Source organism: Eutrigla gurnardus, assembly GCF_963514095.1.
Source record: "Eutrigla gurnardus genome assembly, chromosome: 3".
Lineage (NCBI taxonomy): Eukaryota > Metazoa > Chordata > Actinopteri > Perciformes > Triglidae > Eutrigla > Eutrigla gurnardus.
The window spans coordinates 22969692-22990939 of record NC_139917.1 but is presented as its reverse complement, the minus strand read 5'-3'; the positions used below and the strand labels follow the sequence as shown (position 1 = coordinate 22990939).

General features: G+C 40.2%; 1 protein-coding gene across 3 annotated transcripts; it reads left to right on the top strand.

Moving 5' to 3' along the window:
* The first annotated feature begins 4689 nt into the window (after positions 1–4689).
* acsl1a (acyl-CoA synthetase long chain family member 1a) lies at positions 4690–21189 on the top strand. 3 transcript variants are annotated; one of them, XM_084006174.1, is made up of 21 exons: positions 4690–4784; positions 12614–12826; positions 13939–14053; positions 14135–14199; positions 14304–14405; positions 14875–14974; positions 15097–15272; positions 15496–15528; positions 15722–15773; positions 15900–15973; positions 16880–16957; positions 17212–17346; positions 17565–17699; positions 17865–17960; positions 18076–18148; positions 18246–18334; positions 19160–19276; positions 19370–19513; positions 19621–19722; positions 19800–19871; positions 20260–21189. In XM_084006174.1, the coding sequence occupies exons 2-21, from the start codon at positions 12632–12634 to the stop codon at positions 20398–20400; spliced, it is 2094 nt and encodes a 697-aa protein (XP_083862300.1). In that variant the 5' UTR covers positions 4690–4784; positions 12614–12631; the 3' UTR covers positions 20401–21189. The 3 variants fall into 3 exon arrangements, with proteins under 3 accessions (XP_083862300.1, XP_083862299.1, XP_083862301.1); XM_084006173.1 differs by lacking the exon at positions 4690–4784 and adding an exon at positions 11041–11177; XM_084006175.1 differs by lacking the exons at positions 4690–4784; positions 16880–16957 and adding exons at positions 11041–11177; positions 16742–16819.
* The last annotated feature ends 59 nt before the right edge of the window (positions 21190–21248 follow it).

Below are 21248 nucleotides of genomic sequence, written 5' to 3'. Positions count from 1 at the left end.
TTATTTTGTTGGACTCCTCGGCAGGTGTGTGATTAGCCCTGGCACACGAGCGTCGTCTGCGTCAGGGCCAGCGTCTCCAGCAGCCTCTGGCACACGAGGGTTACCCACCACTGGAGACTCTTTGGAGAGGCTCAATTTGTATCCTATTATCCTATAAGAAAATGTCTATTCAGTCGAATGAATAGTTTCATTGGCCTAAATTTTAATAATGCTGTGAAAGAAGGGGAGAAATAAAGAAGAATGCAGCTGGTGTGAACGCGCATTATTCCCCGTCACCTGCAAGATGGGTAGCCTGGAGACCCCTATTCATTTGCCTAATTTCGGTCAACTTAACAAACTTTGGGAGAAATTATACTGCCATTGTTATGAAGGGTGAAGCTTTCTGATCGAATTAACAGCATGTTTTGATCCGGTAAATGTCATTAGAAAGAAAGAAACAATCGCGTTTAAAGGGGCCTGGGTAATGCGCCAAGTGGAGACGCCAAAGCGCAAACTGCACAAAGGGTGCTAGTAAATGCCACAGGGGACTTTTGTACCCTCACATTGCTCAAGTTTTTCCCCCCAAACAAAGGGCATTATTTTATACTTGAATACATTTCATACAACAATTGGCTGTTTTCTTCAAACATATTTTCACAGCAAGGTTAACAACAGGTTTATTGTGTGCGTCCCTCACGGATTCAAACTGCTCTCATGCGCCAAAACATTGCTCCGATTCTTTTCTTCTTTCTTCTTCTTTTTGTCACTGAGAACGTTTTAATCTCGCAAGTTTCGCCGTGCTTGGATATATTTGATCCTGTGAGCGACGTCGAAGAATATAAAGCAGCGGAGGTTGAGAAAGAAAAGGCTCACAAGACATCTGAAGTGTTTGGAGAGTTATCAGAGCACCATGGAGAGAAAAGCGCGAGCGAGCGGGACGGGGGCATAAAATCCAATTACTTCACTGTGCAGTTTTAACACTTTTTATGTGTTTTCCTTTGGAATATGGAGGAACTTGTGTGCTTTTTTTTTTAAAGTGAATTAAGTACTGAAGTTTTTCCTCGCCGACTCTTTAAAACCAAGTGTTGCGTCAGGACGAGGCCAGACTATGCGTCAGGGTTTATTGTACAGCTGTGATGTTCAAATATTTTGTTAAATGCTCCGACGATAATCACATTTTATGAATAAATGTTTTATATATTTATAGGCTATTTATAAATCCACTAATTTTACTTTCTATATAACTTTCTTTATCTATTGGCAACCAAATGATGCCATTATTTCTATGTGATTTAAAACGGCTTGATGGTTGATGGTAGTTGTTTTATGTGCGATATTACACCTAATATATGTATAAAAATTAAACAAATTACAGTGCTGCTCGAATTTGAATTATTGCTTTCTTTGCGCAAGTGTGGCACAAATTGGAGTTTCCATTCTTTATCGATTTTGAATGTATTGATCTGATTAAGCCTTATCGGCACTAATGTGCAATATAGTACGGTGGAATATGTAAAAGCATAATATGTCACTATACATACTCAACCTATTCATGCGTATCAATGGAAGAACTACAAGTATGTATAGTCATTAAATGGGGCAAAGAAATCTCATCATAACTATATTTAAATATAATTGTAATACCAGTGTGATGCAATACAGGAGCTTTAAGGAGTGTTCTTCACTGATATGAGACCTTAGAAGCACTGTCTGCAGCTCCCCAGTCCATTAAACCGGCATATGAATCTCTTTTACTATCAATTCCAGCATATTTGACGCACCGTCGTCTCTCTGTCACACGTTGCTGCAAATTCAGGAAGACTGGTCCTGAGTCACTTACTGTAGGTCTTTAGTTGTATGGAAAATATCTTGTATGCAAATCTATGTAAACATGAAACGACAAGTGTTTCACACAGCAAACCACTGTTGTCATTAGTCACGTGATGTTTTTCAAATATTTGCAGTGCAAGTATCATATACTCTACTGTTGACATTGTACATGTTTGTATTTTATTGTAGTTTACTGTTGTAGCCAAATCATTCAGTTTAGGGTGTTGAATGAAAACACACACACACACACACACACACACACACACACACACACACACACACACACACACACACACACATGTGCATGCCTATTATCCTCAATACACACCAGCGCGTTACAGGAAAATATAAACAAGCCTCCGGCCAAGCCTAATTTGTGACAGCAGCTCTCTCTCTCTCTCTCTGTGTGTGTGTGTGTGTGTGTGTGTGTGTGTGTGTGTGTGTGTGTGTGTGTGCGTGTGTGTGTGTGTGTGTGTGTGTGTGTGTGTGTGTGTGTGTGTGCGTGTGTGTGTGTGTGTGTGTGTGTGTGCGTGCGTGTGTGTGTGTGTGTGTGTTGTCAGGCGCTGCGCTCTGACCCGTGGTGACCTCTGAGGGTCCCGGACACAATCCTTTAGCTTGGCGCGCCACCCTCCGCCTGAACGCAGCAGTTCACACGGTCCCCATTATGCCCTCTGAGTTCAGCAGCTACAGGCCCCTTTGAAAAACCAATACAACAACAGAAGCTGGAGGTTTACTCATAAAAGCTTGGGAGCAAACCTATATTGCATCAGTCTCCTCTTTATGGTGATATTACAGTATCGCAGTGACACAGTGATGGTAAAACTATTATAAAGCACTATAAACGCCATAAAGTATACAGTTACAGTGATTTTTGCATCTTGGGAGATGAAAAGAGGAACAGCATAATCTCACTTTTTTCCACTCAGATATTAAAATGATAGTTCACAGTATGAAAATACTATTTAAAGTCAAAATGTCATCACTGACTCGTGATATCTCGTGTTTATCGTGGTAATTAGCAACGTGTCTGAATAGACTTTTCATTTTATAAATAAAAGATCTATTATCCTCTCGTTTTGAAGTGGGGAAACTGCTCCCTCTGGTGGTACGTCTCGGAAACGCCAGTGGCCTGAAGAGGGCGCTACACACAAGCAATCTTCTCAAGGAAATTCATTCAGTATAAATAAATCATAGAACTCACAACTGAGAATCAGGAGTGTCACTAATATTCTGCTTATGAAATATGAAATAGCTAAAATAATTCTGGTCGTGACACACATGTTGGGATGTTTTTATTAAATATCATTTTTGGTTTGTAGTCTATAGTAGTTGCTGTAAAATAGTTACTAGCCTATTTTATTTATGTTTCAGTTATATTTTATACAAGTTGTATTTGTTTTTTGTTTTTTACAAGTGCTGTTCTTCCTTTGAAAATCAGCAGCTTATGACATCACTATCAAAGCAAAAAATAAATACAACTGATGGAAAACACTGAATCCTTTATTTATTTTGTAGGCCTAAACTATTAAGTTAATATTAATGTGCAGGTAACTGAATATAACTTCCCCATATTTGAACATAAAAAAGTTGCTATATCTCTGAGTTAATATTTCCATCTGACATGTGATATAAAGAGCATAAAATAAAGTACAAGCATTTCTGTGGTCTGTACTCATCTTTGGACTCATCAAATCCAATCCAACATAACCCAAATAATATCTGCTTTCTTTTTTTGTCATTGTCTTGTGACATTGACCTGCTTATATAATGTGTTCCTGTTTATCCCGGAGCTGTAATGCTTTAATCGGAGGCTTTAGTCCAGGAAATAGGGCACATCTTTGAGTTTCCCATTACTTCATGTTTAGGTTTGGATGGAATTGTGCTCTTTCAAGAGTCTGTGCTCTTATTTTCTGTTGTTGTTGATTTGTTGTTTGTCTTTTGCTTATTGCATAGTAGGTCAATTACATTTTCTATATCACAACTCATTGACTGTAGTCTATTATTGTAAGTAGAGTAGATGAAAACCAGTGCCAACATTGCAGGATGAGGTTGCATGTGACCTTTTGAAATACTCTAAAAGTAACACACCCAAGGATTGGATGACGTTTCAGGCCTTCTTAAGATAAACAAAGTAGAAGTAAACATGTAGAGATAGTCTCAAGAAGTAGCCCATGAAACGTACAAGTACTCATTATGCAGAAAAAGAGCCCCCATGTGACGGATGTATTTTTATGCATGATATTATTACTATTATTATTATTGATGCATCAGCATGTTAATAACATTTCTGCTGTTGTAACTGGTTGAGATTTAGCCAGTTTCACTTTATACGAAGTTAGGCAGCAGTGATGGAAAGTACCTTTACCTATGTACTGTAGGCTCCTTAAGTACAATTTTGCAGTACTTGTACATTACTTGAGTAATTCCCTTTTCTGGTATTATATTCCACAACATTTATTTGATAACTTGAGTGTTACTTTGCAGATTCATAGTCATAATACAAACTTTGTATACAAATATTGATCAGATGTATTATGTATGTATACTGATGTAAAGTAAATAACTAGAATTATGAAAAATTAAACTTTCATTTGATAAAACTTTTTTGTATATTTGAAATGGTAGCATATATTATTTTCCCCTTGAATGTTTTGGAGAAGAGTTAGAAATATAAAGTTGCATTACATTGAAATACTGAAGAAAGTACTAGTAGGCTCCCTCAAAAGTGTACTTCAGTGCAGCACTTGGAGTAAATGTACGTCTCGAATTTTATACTTCTGAGTGAGGAAGTTTTTGTAATACCTTATTGTCACGACGTGTTATGACATCACGCCTCTCAAGCTTGAGGCAAAGCAACACGTGTTGGCCGCTTCTGATTGGCTGAGAGCCGCACCAGCTGAGTAGAAAATCTACATCGCTTCTGTTGCTTCCTCGACACTAGAGATCCAGTAGCGCGGATCTGTTGCTGCTCACAGGTCAGTAGAAACCTTTTACACCTTCTGTCTCACATCTCCAGCCGCGCGTTTCACGTCCGCCAGCGGAGCTGCGTGTTATTTATGACGTTAGATAATAAGGTGGTGCTTTTAGGAGCCCTCGGGAAAACCAAACGCTCTTCGCTTATTGTTGCCAAGTCGAGCCACGTTATGGATCTGTAAGGATCTCCAGCTCGCATCTGCATTTCCCCCTTTTCCTCACCACGTCATCATAAACATCTTCATTCTTCATTTATTTATTAACGATTGAAAACAATCGGTGGCTCATCTCATTATCTGTCGCTACGCAGAAAAATCTGATAGAGATACGTAGTTTGTGATCACACTGTGTGTGTGTGTGTGTGTGTGTGTGTGATCCTACTTTGAAAACTTCAGTAGTTGTTTAATATCCGTATTGCGTGTCGCTCGTGTAATAGTTGTGATGCAATTGTTGTATAATAAGAAATAAGCGTGCAACGAGGGGTAAAGGAGGAACAATGTCCCCATTGTAAAGCGGATGTTGTTGACAAACCCCCCCGCCATATGTCTGACCCGGTAACCTCAAACCGCTCCTCATTGGCACACTTTCCTGAGGGCAAGACTTGATGGCACACATTCAGTGGAAAAACATCTATTACCAGTTGATGCAGGACGTGGATGTGTAACCTGAGATAGTAAGGACTACATTACAAAGAATTATGGAATTCAAATGGCTTTCTGAACTGTAGGGAAAAAAAGTACAATAATTAACCAATGTATTTGCATTTCATCAGCATAAATGTTAAGTATAAGCAATGTATACACAACTTTATTCATCTCAGGAGATCCGCTGCAGGTTGTCTCATACATACATCAAAGAGATGGATACACCGAGGAGCATTAAGAGGATTTAATGAGAAAAAAAATCATCATATAAGAACCTATAGAAAATTTACATTTAAGCGTTTGTGTGATGATTTTTAGAGAAGCAGTTTGTCTTCCAGGCATGTAAGATATATTTGCATCCTGAGGACAAGAAAACAAATTCACCTACAAGAATGTGACCTGAGGAGGCCAAGGTAGTCTTTGCTTTTCGGAGAATTTGCTGTGTAGTGTATTTAACTTGCAAACGCATCTGTGTGGCACCTTTCTTTTAAACCTCACTGCAGACATTAGAGAGGCAGAGGTCTGTCTTCTGTTATTTGCTCTCTCAGTAAAGTGGGACAACAGGAATTCTCCGACATGTCTCCTGTTTGTACGGGATGTTGAAGCAGATCATAACCGAACACTTGAAAGAGGCCAACTTCCTCCAACAGGAATCTGTGGAATGTAGCCTGACTGGGTGTTTTTTCTTTCTTTACTCCCTTTTTTTTTTAAATGGCTGTTTCTTTTTTGCTTTAATGCTAGGTGATTCCCTTCTTTGCAATCACATGAGCAAGTTACGCTACACGCATGGGATGATTGTAGAGCGACTTAATCGTGGCGCCCTTGAGTGCAGGAGGAGCTTTCATTACAGCACACAGACAGGCACACTAGTGATTCACTCTGTTTGGGTGCGGTGAGAATACCAGGGTCTGTCTGCTGTTTTGGGGCTGACAGGTTGTAGCACGGCTGAGCTGATTGATGTTGACACAACAATCAATAGCGGCTCCGATGCGAGACCTTTTGTTAAAGCGCCGGTTTTTACAGCCGAATGAAACACATTCACAACCTGGTACTGGTTTTGGGTCTTTATCCCTGTTTATGGCAACTGAATGTTTATTTAACTCACACGTTTAAATTATAGTCAGGCTTAAAGTTGTGCATGCTTGAGGGTGTGGCCTTTCAGTGACAGGTGATCTGTCAGTGACTCTCCAGAAAGGGTGACGTCACAGAGGCTACATATTTTTATACTCTATCATCCCAACAGACGTAACTAAGCGACTTAAGTGAATCTAAAGGAATCATGCAAGACCAGCAAGGTTAGGATTCATGAACCAACCTCAAATTAAGCTTTTTGCACGGAGTGTTAAGAGAAGAATGAATTACTGTTCAGTTTATTTCTCTGGATTTTTCCAACTGGAACTTCTTGGAAATGATCAGCCAGTTAAATGAAATCATCCCATTGTGGGGGGAAAAAAATGCACGCCCGAGTATGATGACGCCGATGGAGAGCTGGCTCTTTATCTCGGACCATTTTGTGTGTATGACCTCCTCCAGTCCAAAGTGTCCTACTTCATGCTACTTTTAATTGAACGTAATGTCATGTTCAAGTATGTCATTTCATCCCCTGATCAACAGAATAACAACCGCCAACTGTTTGGATAATTGACTATTTTTAAAGCAGGAATGCCTGACATTCTCTCAGTGGGGAGCATTTGCTTAATTACTTTGTAATGTGCAAATGCTAAGCAGAATTTTGGACGGTTGGTATTTTTTAATTAAGAAAGCAACCAGAAAGCAATCAGATTTATCTATGGTGAAAATGATTCTTGCAGCTTAGATTTACTGCAGCAGAAAAATAGCAGTAACCAATGCTGTCTGCTGGAGTTTTATTCATTTTATTCCAAATCACTGAAATTGAGTGTAAGTGGCTTAAAGGTACCCTGTTTTTGACCACTAGCAGCTCTGTGGAGCCGTGTTTTTATCATAACGAAGCGATGCCACACACAAAGGAAGACCGCCCGCTCATAAACATGGACGTAAATGGTGCACTTTTTAAAAATGTTTTTAAAAATCACCTTCTCAAATGTTTAATCAGGAAGCAAATGCATCGGACACATTAGTAAGACCTTAATGAAACACACAATATTGGATTATAACATTTAACCTTAGCATAACTTTTGTTTCTTAAACAATGAAATCCGACCTCCTAAGTTTGTTTTGCTTCCCAGATTACTGAGACTCGAGCACGGCAATTTCAAACCGACGGCACGTTTTCTTTGACCTTCGGTGTAGAGGTCATGTGTCCTGATGCTGTGTTGGGGAGCCGTCAACGCGCGTGTGTGTGTGACCTTTGTTCCACTTCACAAATCCCATCCTCCGCCCTCCCTCTCGCCTGCATGTCTCCACTGGGAGACCATGTGACCGGGAGTGTGCGATTTCACCGGGGAGACCTCGACCTGCAGTCTTGAGTGCGGTCGCCTTGTTGCAAGGTCAACCTTTTTGAGTCCCAACCCCAGGGTCAAGTGTGACTGGAGGCGGTTGGACATGAGTCAGGCAGAGCGGCGAAAGCAGATGACGGATGTCACACTGAAGTCAGATGAGCTTTGGCAACCATCGATTTACCATGAAGTGACAGAGATATGCACTGACAGGCTGTAGGTCGTCTTTTCCTGTTCACACTTTAACAGCTTTCATTTGTAGGGTTGCTCATCCACGATACTAATCACAGGAATGTTCTCACTCAGTCTACTATTCAGATGACTTCCCTCAGGACGTGCTTAAGGTCCTGCATTATTTCACCATGCAGGGCTTTTGTACGTGCTGTACTATTTGTAAAACTGTTGAATTACCAATGAGGTATCGGCAGCCGGACTGAAGCAGATCCGATAAATCAATAACATTTCATTTTTAGAACAGAATCAATAGTGGAACACTGTATGTGGCCGTTGCCTGAACACAGTTGGTTTCAGGTTTAAAAATGGTCTTCCTTTACATCTGTAACGGACAATCATTGACATGTAGTAGCAAGGATATAAAGGAGCCATTGTTTTACATCTGTCCGTGACGTCAGGGCTGCAACTAACAACTAACGATTATTCTTGTTTTCCATTTAGCCCGCATCTGCTAGGAAAACGGACATTTACTGATTAATTGGGTTTAAGATTTATTTCATGCTCGGGCTGAGACACGGGCAGAGTGTCATCCATCCATTATTTATACCTGCTGATCCTGCAGGTTGTAGTCCAGAACACAAACGTACTGTGTTTACATCCACGTAACAGGAAAGGAAAGCGGGTGATTCCTCACAATGAACCCCCTCCTACTTAGTTACCGTTGCTACGCCTGTCGAGCGTTCCTCCTGCACACACACTTAGCAGTCTACAAGCTTGACCACTTTACATTTTTTAGTAATTTTCTACACAATAGGTCCTTGTTTTCAAGCAAAAAGCAGTGTCTCGTTTCTATCTCGGATACATGCACTTGGCGGTAGGCTTGGGCCGGTTTAAACATTTTCAACCTGCTGCTTATTACTAATGAAAGACCGGTTGGATTCAGTGGCGTGACGCCGTCGGCTTAGGTCGCTGATGTTTTTAATTTTCCAGAACGTTGCAACCGGTTTGCATGAAGCAAACCTGGTTCAGCCCTGAACATCGAACCGGTGAATCTGGAAATGGGCCCAACCCTACGGCAGCTACTTTTATGACGCTGTGCTGAAAGAATTTGACTGAAGCTAACAGTGACATTAATGCTCTGATGAGCTCTTTAGCCTCGGAAGTAGTTAATAATGGAGGTTGTACGCTAGTAAGCCTAACATAATATGTTCCTTATATTTGTGCATCTTGTGTGGTTTTTGGCCCTGTCGACTAATCCACTTATTATTCCAGCTGTGCAGGACAGCTGAGAGAAATATGCAATGCAATAAATGCGATAAAGCAAAGTTTGCTCAAAGGCTGCATGTGTTAATCCTCGTGTAATAACAAGCCTAAATCATTTAGCCTATAACGCCTCGGCCTGTCCCACAAAGAGGAACTTGGATGTTTTTTGGGAAATCATGTGACTCAACAACCATGTGTTCTCTCTGTGTAACTTCCTGGCTGCGGTTTCAAAATTACAGCTGTAGTCTGCTCTCAAGCTCGATGTTGCGTTATGTGTCAAATGAACCAGCTGCCCTCTCCCTCTCTCTTTCCAATGTCTTGTGTGTGTGTGCTGGAGTGTGGGGTGACCGGCGAGCTGGCTCTGCCATTGGCTCGTCATCTTCCCAGTCCAAGTATGGAGAGCAGAGGTGGTGGTGGAAAGTGGTGGTGGTGATGGGGGTTTTTGTTGCGTTACCCTTTGCCCTCAACAACTCTCTGTCAACCAGCCGTCAGTGGCACATGTTACTGTTGGGCCTCTGACAGAAAACCCTGTTTTAATCATGGCTTTATATGTTTATTACTCATGATTCAGGCAAATAAATGGAGGGAGAGCGGAGACCAAGTCTTGTTTGAGCAAAATAAATAAATAAGTAAAATAAAAAATACCTCACATTCCCAAAGCTTCTCAAAGGGCAGGATTTACTGCTTCTCATAACAATAAACACCTTTTGTGATTTGGACTTCTGTTCAGACATAAGACATCTGAGGACACCACCGTGGCCTCTGCAAAGATGTGATTGATTTATGTTGTTTTTTTAAGCTTTATTTTATTCCAGCCAAAATGAAATTACACAAAATAATATCTGTATATTAATCGATAATGGAGATACTCATTAGTTGAAGCTTTCAAATGTTATCATGTCAAATGGAGAAACGCTCCAAAAGTTCCAAAGCTGCAATCAACACATTTGTAATTTGAAAATCCGTTATAATTATCATTTTCAATTAATGATCTTTGTCTGTTGGTTGTGGTCAGTATAATGAATTAACCTAAAACTGCCATTCTGTTTGCTGTATCTTTAAAATCCAGTCCATCCATGTGTATTTTGCTTGTAACGCTTGACTTTGCTTCTTTTTACTGACGTTGTTGCCGCAGACAACTTTAAATCCACAGTTGAAAATGTAAGAAAATACTCTTTACATTGTAGCTACTGTCATTTATCTGTTCATCTTAGGCTCCAAGGAATCTGCACATATGCCCAGGTGTGTGTGTGTATGTAGTTTAGTGCTCACATACTCTGGGATTTCAGTATAAAGGGAATCTGTCAACATATCTATCATGTCGAATACAAAGACCTTCTTGTAATTGCTGTATTATCCTTTTGTCCGACTAGTTTCACCAGTCTGGTCGCTCGGCAGCACAAGAATTGTACACAACGTGTCCGGATAAAGTCTGATAAGATTGTCGCGAATAAATATTGTTGGAAAATGCTTTAATCGCTCAGATCTGCGTTGAGTTTATTCTGAATTCTGATTGAATTTGTTACCCTTTTTATAAAACCACTTTTACACACGGGTACGTGCACACCTGATAACCGCTTGTAATCCAGTGGAATATGTGTGTTTTCACAAGGACAGAAGGATCAAACTTGTGTGGTTTTAAACCAACCTGCTGCTGGAACATGGCTTCAGTGAGGGGATGGCTTCGCCTCACGCGTCTGTGTTTCTGTTTGAAGGGGGCGTGTTTCTGCTATTCATAGTTGTGAGAACCTCAGAGGTCTATTAGAGGTCAGTGTGAGTCCTTCTAATAGCAACTGCTGCAGCAAAGGATAGCCAGATAGCCGTACCTCTTCGCCTTTGGACACTGTCTGAACCTTTTTCCTTTTCCTTTTTTATTCCACATACACTCAGTGGGACTGTGAGTAGACATTTATTATATTTTCATATACATGTCAATAATGAATGCTTACGTTTTGGAAAGTCCATTTAGCTGCATTTTAAGTAGCTGATATAGAAAAGGTGTAATCGTCTTCATAGCGGCTAAAAGGAACACCTGTAAGACTTGTGGAACATATATGAGGTTTAAAGTGAAGGTTTTTTATATGAGGACTGAGCAGCTTTAATTTATGTTTTGTTTTTTTTACAATATTTGAATATATACATTAAGGAGATTATCATTAATCTCTTTCTGATCTTTCTGCACATTCAACAGTTTATTGCTCTTAAATTGTCATGAAAACTCAATTAAAGTAAAGTAGCTTGTCTGTAATACTTTGTTCCAGTTGGCACTGGTCCCAGTTGTCATGGGCTGTGTGGTAATAATAGAAGTAGGTGAGAAGTCAGTTACCTACTGTATGTGGCAGTTGTTCCTTTACCTACGGGGTTGTGACCATCTAATCTAGAAGTCAAGCGAGTTGAGCACTATGCACACAAAGAGACCCAGTCTGATAATAAATCAAATTAAATGTCAAAAGCTTTATTAATGTATTTCCATATTCAGATGTAAAAAATCCAAAATGCCTGGTGGTTATAACTCGAAGTCATTTGACTTGAATTAAAATGTTTTTATTAATATATGGTTTAACACATTTACATGATTGGAACAGAGCCATATATTCAGGACTTTTAAATGAAGTGCTTGTGCTATGAAAATGATTTCTGTGTAATATTTCCATCCTGTGTCTTTGTTTCCAAAAAGTTTGAATTGGACGGAACATCTTCCTTATGTTTGCATGGTTTGTGGAAGTACAGAAAAAGAAAAAAGGCAGACATATAAGTACTTTCAGCTGCATGAGTCTGCTAGAGGTTTGACTTTGAGTTAAGTTGGAGTTTAGTTTTATGGATTTTAATAAAAGACGGCTCAAAGAAAAAGGTTATTTACTATTTCTTAATTTTTGAGCATTAATATAGCAGTTTCCTCTACCTTTTTGTTTTTAAAATATCCATTCAAGACAAAATCATCTTTAAAAGTAAGACATCTAAAAAAAAAAGAGAGAGGAAAATATCACATACACATACAAAATATTTGTGATCAATATGGTAGAAAATTCCTGTAACACTCCTTCAGTTTGAGCGGGCTCTCGTGTTGCTGTGTAATGGTGTAAAACAAGAGACCCATTGATAAAAAGATTAAATGCTCTCTTCTGCTGTATCACCACATCCTGAAGGAACTGCTCTGAAGACAATTTCCTTTTGAAATAAGAAACGACAACGGTTCTCCAGAAGCTCACAGTAACATAAAGAAGTCTGTGATTGCACTCGGAATAGATGGTCCGTGTTATTTTATGGTAAAATGAGACGGATCGTTTTCACAAGCAGAAGATGTAATAATGTTCCTGTCTGTTTTCCCTGAAGGGTCAGAGCGAAACAGTCATGCAGGCTCAGGAAGTCCTGAGACAGCTGCGGATCCCCGAGCTGGAGGATGTTCGGCAGTACATGCGCGGCTTGCCCACCAACGCACTCATGGGCATGGGCGCCTTCGCCGCCATCACCACGTACTGGTTCGCCACCCGGCCGAAAGCCCTCAAAGCACCCTGTGACCTCGGACTGCAGTCAGTGGAAATGCCAGTAGGTGTTCTCTTCTCTTTTTCTTCTGGTCAAACGCCCCAAATGAATTCACGCATCGTGGATCCTACGACACAGAAAGCAATGGATCTGTCCAGCTGCTGTTTTCTCATCCGGTGTGACGGAAGAATAACTGAAGCGTGATTCAACTTCTGGAGGAAACTATTCAGCAGATTTCATTCAGGAATGTTAATCCAAAGTTCTTTAAATGACGAGCTTCATCTTCACCATGACCCCTTTCTAATAAGACACCCTTTAACAGGTTTATTAGCTGTAACTAAATATGTAATGTATTGTTCATGCATTATTTATCATACCTTAATGTATGTCATTGATAAGAATAACTTCTGGGTTGCCAGGTTGGGAGAAATCCCTTTTAGTTGGTGTTCTTCCTACTCCAGCAGCAAATGTATTTTCTTTCATTCAGTTCACGGGGCCAATGACCACTGATCGTCTCATTTGCAGACCTGATCGATTTAAAACGGTTTATGAATAAGTTGTTAACTTTGACTGCAGTTAACGGCGTATATGAAAGTAGAGTGTTTCTAAATGGTTTATGAACATTTATGCATTTAAAAGTGGATTTTTCTAACCCTAATGCTAACATTGTTTCAGTATGAATGACTGATAATTAATCTATAATGCATTTGTTAAATGTATTACACTTAATAAAGCCATTAGTTGCCACTTAAAATGTCTCACACAGGGTGCCTTATTAGAAAATTGGAAATATTTCAGGAGATTCAGGGTTAAATGTTTGCGTATGTCACGACTAAGTATGGACACATAAATAAAATGTAGTGTGAAATTGAAATTGGAACAGTATTTAAAAAAAATACAGAATAAATACATATTTAAGTTTGCACCAGAGGAAGGAGAAAATAAATGCCCTTGTTTTCAGTTATCTGCTGTAACATTTCAACCTTCACTGGGATCTCGAGTCTCTCTGCTGACGAAAGTAAACACAGCTTGCACCAGCTGTTGCTTCCTTTGTCCCACGTTTTCCATCCCAGAGAAGGTTTCCAACAAAATAAATCTGTGCTCTTCTTCTTCCTACTTACCAGAAAAATGTCCTGAGGTTGAACTTTGTGTGTTTTTGTTTTTTTTTTCCGTAGGGTGGAGAGCGTGCAAGGAGGTCGGTGCTGAACGACAGCGACGAGCACATGTCCCACTACTACGACGACGCACGCACAATGTACGAGGTGTTCCTCCGAGGGCTCCGAGTATCAAGTGAGTGCACCCCTTGTGTGACACATGTACATTACGATTCTTCCAGTGAAGGTGGGGCAAATTGAGTATTTTCTTCTGCAGATGATGGACCTTGTCTCGGATCGAGGAAACCAAACAAGCCGTACGAGTGGCAGTCTTATAAGGAGGTGAGACGTGGACCGCACGCGTGGAAATCTCACATCCGACTCGTCCACAATTCACGTCTAGTCTCGATACGTTTAAAAAAAAAATAGACTTTTGTTTTGCACAGGTGGCAGACAGAGCGGAGCACGTCGGCTCTGCTCTCCTTCACAGAGGACACTCTCCTACAGGAGACAAGTTCATCGGCATCTTTTCACAGAACAGGCCGGAGGTACGACACATGGCTTCTTCTTTTCTGCTGCTGCTGTAATGTTTTTTAAGCAAAGCAAATTCATTGTTAACTGTGTGGACCAGCCTGTAGTTGTCAAAAGTTAACTTTACACGAATGCTTAGTTTCACGATACGATTTGCTTGTCCAAAAAGAAAAATCATAACTAACTAGCTTTTTCCTAGAATTTTTTGCAGAGTTTTATAAAAATTGAGCAAACGTTATCTGCTAAAAATGGCCATAAGATGTGGTTTAATTCTCAAGGAAAAGATGGAAATCTTGTTTGGTCAAACATTCATGGAAGCATCTTCCAAAAATTAATAAAATAATAAAAAAGCTATGCAATCTTCAAAGCACTGATTAATTTATGAATAATCTGAGCTCACGGATACTTTGGATGTTGGTTGTTGTTATTAAACCAGTTTTTTTTTTCCATTAGTTGATCTCTTTTCTGCGTGTCCTTGTCTCTCAGTGGACCATTTCAGAGCTGGCCTGTTACACATACTCCATGGTGGCCGTTCCCTTGTACGACACGCTCGGCACCGAGGCCATCGGCTACATTATCGACAAAGGTACACGCCTTCAAAACACCAACCATACACCACCTGCAGCGCTGTGGCGTCACTCTCGAAGGCCAAGGCCACCGATACCGTCACAAACCATTTAATTTGGTGCCGTCTTGTTTGTTTTTCAGCCACTATCGCAACGGTGATCTGCGACGTACCCGAAAAGGCTCAGATGCTTCTGAATTGCGCCGGCGGGAAAGGGCGCACGGTGAAGACCATCGTGCTCATGGAGCCGTTTGACAGTGAGCTGGCGACGCGCGGACGAGAGTGCGGAGTCGATATTCTGAGTCTCGGGGAGTTTGAGGTGAGAACGACCTGATCTAATTTGCGTGCGTTATAACAAGCGTCTGTTTGACTAAGCATCAAGCAGACGCCATCATCTCCGCGGCCTGCTGTTGCTGTCATGTTCTGGTTAGGACTTAATAGAAATTAGGCCCTGCGGCGCTGCGTGTTTACAGCCTGATTGTTATCTGCGGTTCCGGCAGAGACGCTGTGTCTCACTCTATGAACTTTTCAATGTGTTCCAGGCCTTGGGTAAAGCCAACCTCCGGAAACCAGTGGTGAGTGACCTGTTAAATAAAAACTCTTAAGTCACACTAAATCACTACAATCAGAGTCACGTTTTCAAATTAGATAATTAATTCATTCTGATGAGCAAGAGGATTAGGTTTGAGCTAAAATATAACGTCTTGCACATTTCGAATGCGATTCAAGCTTTGTACGCATTAGTGTAGATCTGTGATCTGATTACAGCCCCCTAAACCGGAGGACCTCGCACTTATCTGCTTTACATCCGGAACCACAGGTATTTACACAACTTGTTCACAAAGGAAAACCTTTTGGGAATGTTAATTTGAATGTTATTATGATGTTATTATGAAAATATTATTTTCCCCCTAACGTTTAATCGTAATCATTGTTTTCCTTTCAGGAAACCCTAAAGGTGGGATGATTACTCATGGAAATGTAATCTCCAACACTGCAGCTTTCATTAAAATGACAGAGGTAAAAAAACACACCAGCTAGACTTGGCCGATTGAACCTTAAAAATGAAATGTCATTGTCTAATAATGTGTTTGATTTTAGCCCTTTTTGTTTTTAAGGTGGATGCTTTTGCTCTTCATCTTTCATGTTTTTTCTCCTTTTATGTATGCAAGGCGTAACTTCCACTGGTGTTCCTCTCACTTTATTAAAATCATTGTTGTTTCAGTCACAGCCTGAGCGTAAGGCTGCAGACAAACTACCTCCAATTCCTCTGCATGCAAGTCATGCAATCAATGTTTCTGCTCACCCTTAATATTCCCCTAAAAAGACACTAGAACTCATATTGAAGACAAATCCGTAAAGGGCGGTAGCTTTTCTGGTAAAGAAGCAAATACTATATTCTCCATCAATGAAAGTGAATGTGATTTTGAGCAAGAATTGTGCACAGCATATATTATCATTTTGTTTTACTGACATTTTTGAAAGCGCAGGAAGTAATGTCATCACAAATGATTAATTTTTAGAGCAAAAAAAATCTTCTTTTACACTTTCGACAGCATTGCGCCGCCCCTACTTCTGACACCAAACCTACATCCTGGTACTAATGAGATACGGATCACATAGATTGTAAACATTGAGCTGTTTGGTAAACCTTTCCTAGAATCTGAGATCCCCGTCTGTCTCAGATTCACCCTCTTTGACCCCTTTTTATTATTTCCTGTCTGTCTTTGCCTCTGTTCCTCTGTCCTCCTCCTCCTCTTCCTCCCCTCCATGTACATTGTCATCCAGGGCGTACTGAAGCCCAACGATAAAGATGTGCACATCTCCTTCCTCCCTTTGGCCCACATGTTTGAGAGGGTGGTGGAGGTACAGTACGCCATGCTTGACCTGCATACATGCATGTGTTTTGTTGTGTGTCCTCCGCAGGTACACTGCATGCTGAACCTCCATGACATTCACGTGTCCTATCTCCCCCTAGCTCACATGTTTGAGAGGGTTGTGCAGGTATGTGTTGGCGTTGATTACCTTCATATATGTTGCATGATTAAATCAGAAGTAAGGCGTAAATGTGTGTTCAGTTGTTTTGATGAACTTGTGATCCATAAATGTCCAAGAATCCTTGATTTTCAGTGACAACTTCTGGGAAATACTGCAGTGGGTTTAACTCTGGATGTGTAACAACACTGCCCCCTTGTGGCTAAATTGTCACACTGATTATACTTGCAACAAGTAGGAATAAGCCGCTCTCTTTTCATCAGGGCGTCATCCTCATCCATGGGGCTCGAATCGGCTATTTCCAAGGGGACATTCGACTTTTGATGGATGATTTGAAAACGCTGCAGCCGACAGTGTTCCCCGTGGTGCCACGTCTTCTGAACCGCATGTTTGATAAGGTCAAAGTTTATCTCCTGTTATTCATGATAAAGTATAAAAGTCACTGTTTAGACAAGAGGTTCACTATGTTCCTTCTTTTTAGCAGGAACTTTCTTCTGTGACTATTATGTGTTTTTTTGTTAATTTACTTACTAGTTTAATTTAAGTCTTAATTCTGCTGCCTTTTTTATATCAAAAGTGGTGATTTAAACTCAAACTCATCTGAATTCCCTCACAGGTATTTAGTCAAGCCAACACACCGCTGAAGAGATGGCTGCTGGACTTTGCTTTCAGTAGGAAGGAGGCGGAGCTTAAAAGTGGCGTGGTCAGAAAGGACAGCATGTGGGACAAACTCATCTTCAAAAAAGTGCAGGTAAACATGACATCTTGATCAACTTGAGCGTACTTCTTCCATTCGCTTTAAAGCCTGACTTGGGTGTCGTAGTTATTTGATATTCTTTGATATTGATAGAAGCATCAGATTTGTTGTTAGATTTATGATGTAAAACGTTCTTCCCGTCTGTCTCACGCTGGGCAGGCGAGCCTGGGCGGCCGTGTCCGACTCATCATCACAGGGGCAGCGCCGGTGTCTCCAACCATCCTGACGTTCCTACGAGCTGCACTCGGCTGTCAGGTGAGCCACGTGTCCATCCCATCTCATCGCTCGCTTGGCATTTCTTTGTCCGTAACTGCGGTTGTTTTGTTATTGTTAATGTCATAAAAAAAGTAACGTGCTCTGCACTCCACAGTTTTATGAGGGCTACGGCCAGACTGAATGTACAGCAGGGTGCTCCATGTCAATGCCGGGCGACTGGACAGCAGGTAAAAACTATCGTCCATTTTCATGTATGAAGTGAAATTTACACATTTCTTTTTCTCTTAGAAGTGAAAGTGAACTGTGAGTATTTTGTGTCTGCAGGTCACGTCGGGCCTCCGCTCCCCTGCAACGCTGTTAAACTGGTGGATGTGACAGAAATGAACTACCTGGCGGCCAATGGAGAGGGAGAGGTGAGGAGGGCTTTTTTTCAGTAACAATCAAATACATACAGTTGCTGAGGAAATGTTTTTACTTGCTTTGTTTTCAACACTTACTTAAAGGCAAAACCAACAGTGAAATTCTGCTTCTAGCCATTACTGTGTAGAACACATGCATCATACCAATAACTATAAGTGCATAAGAGGAGCCACATGGTTGCATTTGCATCATACAGTATTTTCTCTCGTATAAATCAATAAATGTGGTCAGTAAACTTATTCTAAAACAAATCCATGTGTACATTTTCTGTCTCTGAATTAGTTGCAAGTCAGGCAGAATTAATGCAAAGAACCAAAAGAAATGCATAAACTGTATGATGAATATTTTATTATAGTGTAATGAGGGATAGAAAACGCACTTGATCACAGAGGAAAACTCGGAAGACGAAATTAAATCATGATAAACACAATTTTAAAAGCTAGTTAAAAGTTAAAGTTAAAAGCCTAAATGCTAAAATTGGCCTGCTAATGTACAATGAAAATATATTTTCTATAAATGTCATGTCATCAAAGTATTTCCTAAAAATGATAGAGATTATCAATTATAGTATGTCGTAAAAATCTTATCAAAAAAGTAATATTGTAGTAATCCTTTCAAAAGTAATAAAAAGTAATATTGTAGTATGTCTTTCAAAAGTAATAAAAAGTAATATTGTATTATGTTATAATACTAGTTGTATTTTATAGTATGTTGTTAAAAAGTAACAATATAGCATGTATACACATTTGATACGTTTGCAAGTGTGTCAATTTAAAAATCCTCAAAAACTGACTTATCAATGTTGTTGCCACCTTTAGGTGTGTGTCAAAGGACCAAACGTATTCCAGGGATACCTGAAAGATCCTGAGAAAACAGCAGAGGCGATAGACAAGGATGGATGGCTGCACACAGGAGACGTCGGGAAGTGGCTTCCTGTAAGTAGAACAGGCTGAAGGACGCTGGAGATCTCTGATTATTGTTGTGGGTAGATTGATTTCAAGTTTGGTTTCTCCCCTGGTTTGTTGCAGAATGGCACGCTGAAGATCACTGATAGAAAGAAGCACATTTTCAAGCTGGCACAAGGAGAATACATCGCCCCCGAGAAAATAGAAACCGTATATAATCTCAGCGACCCGGTGGCCCAGATATTTGTTCACGGCGAAAGCTTACAGGTAGGTTTATTATTGTGAAACTGGTGTTAAATATCAGATATTGTTATTGTAATGCACAGTACAGTTTGATGCACTGATCTTCCTGTTATCCGTCGTGTATTTTTCAGGCATGTCTGGTTGCCATAGTGGTACCCGATCCAGACTTCTTACCTATCTGGATCAAGAACAAAGGGATCGAAGGCTCCTACTCTGAACTGTGCAGCAACAAGGTGGGAGTCGTTACCATCAGCAGCACAAATGCACGCAGCCACATGCACTAAACACGCTCACATTGTTCTGTTTTCAGGATGTGAAGAAAGCCATTCTGGAGGACATTCTGAGGTTGGGAAAAGATGCCGGACTCAAGTCTTTTGAGCAGGTGATGGTCGTCATGTTTCACTTTATTAAAATAAAAAACCCTTCGAGTTCTGAATTCTCCATTCTACTGCATTTGATGCGACAACACTTTTGATTCAATAATTATACTTTATTTCTCATCTTCCAATCAAAGCTGGAAGGATTTTCTGATTATTTGTGAAGCAAATAGTTACACACGTTATTAAAGTTGGTGGTAAACTGAACTTTTTTGAACTGTTGGTTGGAGAAACGAGCATTTGAATGTATCACCTTGTTCTTTAGAAAAACACACAACCACTTTTGGACGCCTCATGAACCAAATGATTTGGTTCAGGAATAATCCTCAGATGCAGCACTTCTTTAAATATTCATTTCCCCTGAATGTTATTCACGCTTCTCCTCCTCTGCAGGTGCGAGATATTGCATTGCATCCTGAGCTGTTTTCCGTCCAGAACGGCCTGCTGACGCCCACCCTGAAGGCCAAGAGGGCCGAGCTTCGGAGCCGCTTCAGGGAGCAGATCGATGAACTTTACGCCAAAATTAAGATGTAAATTGGGATCGACGTGTTGTGCACGGAAGGTTACAACCTTTTCAAGCAGCCAGAACTCTATACTGTTATTAATTGATGGGGATTTTCCTGTCAGTGAAGTATATATTGTCCCCCATCCAATAATTGCACCACGAAATTCTCGCTGCTAAGACTGGCACATTGTTTCAGAATATCTCACCTGGTATTAGAATACGATTCAAAACACACACAAAGGGGAAATCTGACTTGCCCATGCCTTAAACTGCCATTAAGTCCGTCTGCTTTGTGTTCAGAAAGGTGAAAACATTTCTGTCAGTTTTTTTTTATTCTTGGGAGCCCAGAAGAAAAATCCTACAAGCGTGCTTTTACAACGGTGTCTAATATTGACTATTTATATCTGGGACTATTGAATGTTTTGGTCTTTCTATTTAAGTTGGTATTTAATGTATTCATTAAGCCTGTAAATAGTGTATCTGCTGAAAAGTCTATTTGTATGCAGAGTGTTGTGCCTGATACTCTGTAATTCCCTCCATTCCCACGTTTGTTAATGCTGAAGAATTGATAAAAACCTGTTTTAGTGCACAATTTAGTTTTCGGCCTTTTGGGACACATGTTGCTTGAAATAATGTTTGTGCCTTTTTTTTTTCATTTTCTTTAACACTGCATGAGATATTGAATGTTACTGTAAAGCACGTGCATTTCCTTTTTAGATTTTAAATTTCAGTTCCACGGGTTGTATGCATAACATTCGCACACCGTCATTTCTAAAATGCACTTAAGGGTAAATATTTTAACCCTTAATTCAAAGAAGCACATTTTTAAAAATGTATTCCAAGTCCTTGTCAAAGTTTCACGTTAACTTTCATACAC

Bases quoted from the DNA above. Each gene is read 5' to 3' on its own strand.
- acsl1a (XM_084006174.1), top strand. From the start codon at position 12,632: ATGCAGGCTCAGGAAGTCCTGAGACAGCTGCGGATCCCCGAGCTGGAG. The intron at 17,700-17,864 runs GTAAACATGACA...CACGCTGGGCAG, and splicing joins TCATCTTCAAAAAAGTGCAG to GCGAGCCTGGGCGGCCGTGT. The intron at 17,961-18,075 runs GTGAGCCACGTG...TGCACTCCACAG, and splicing joins GAGCTGCACTCGGCTGTCAG to TTTTATGAGGGCTACGGCCA.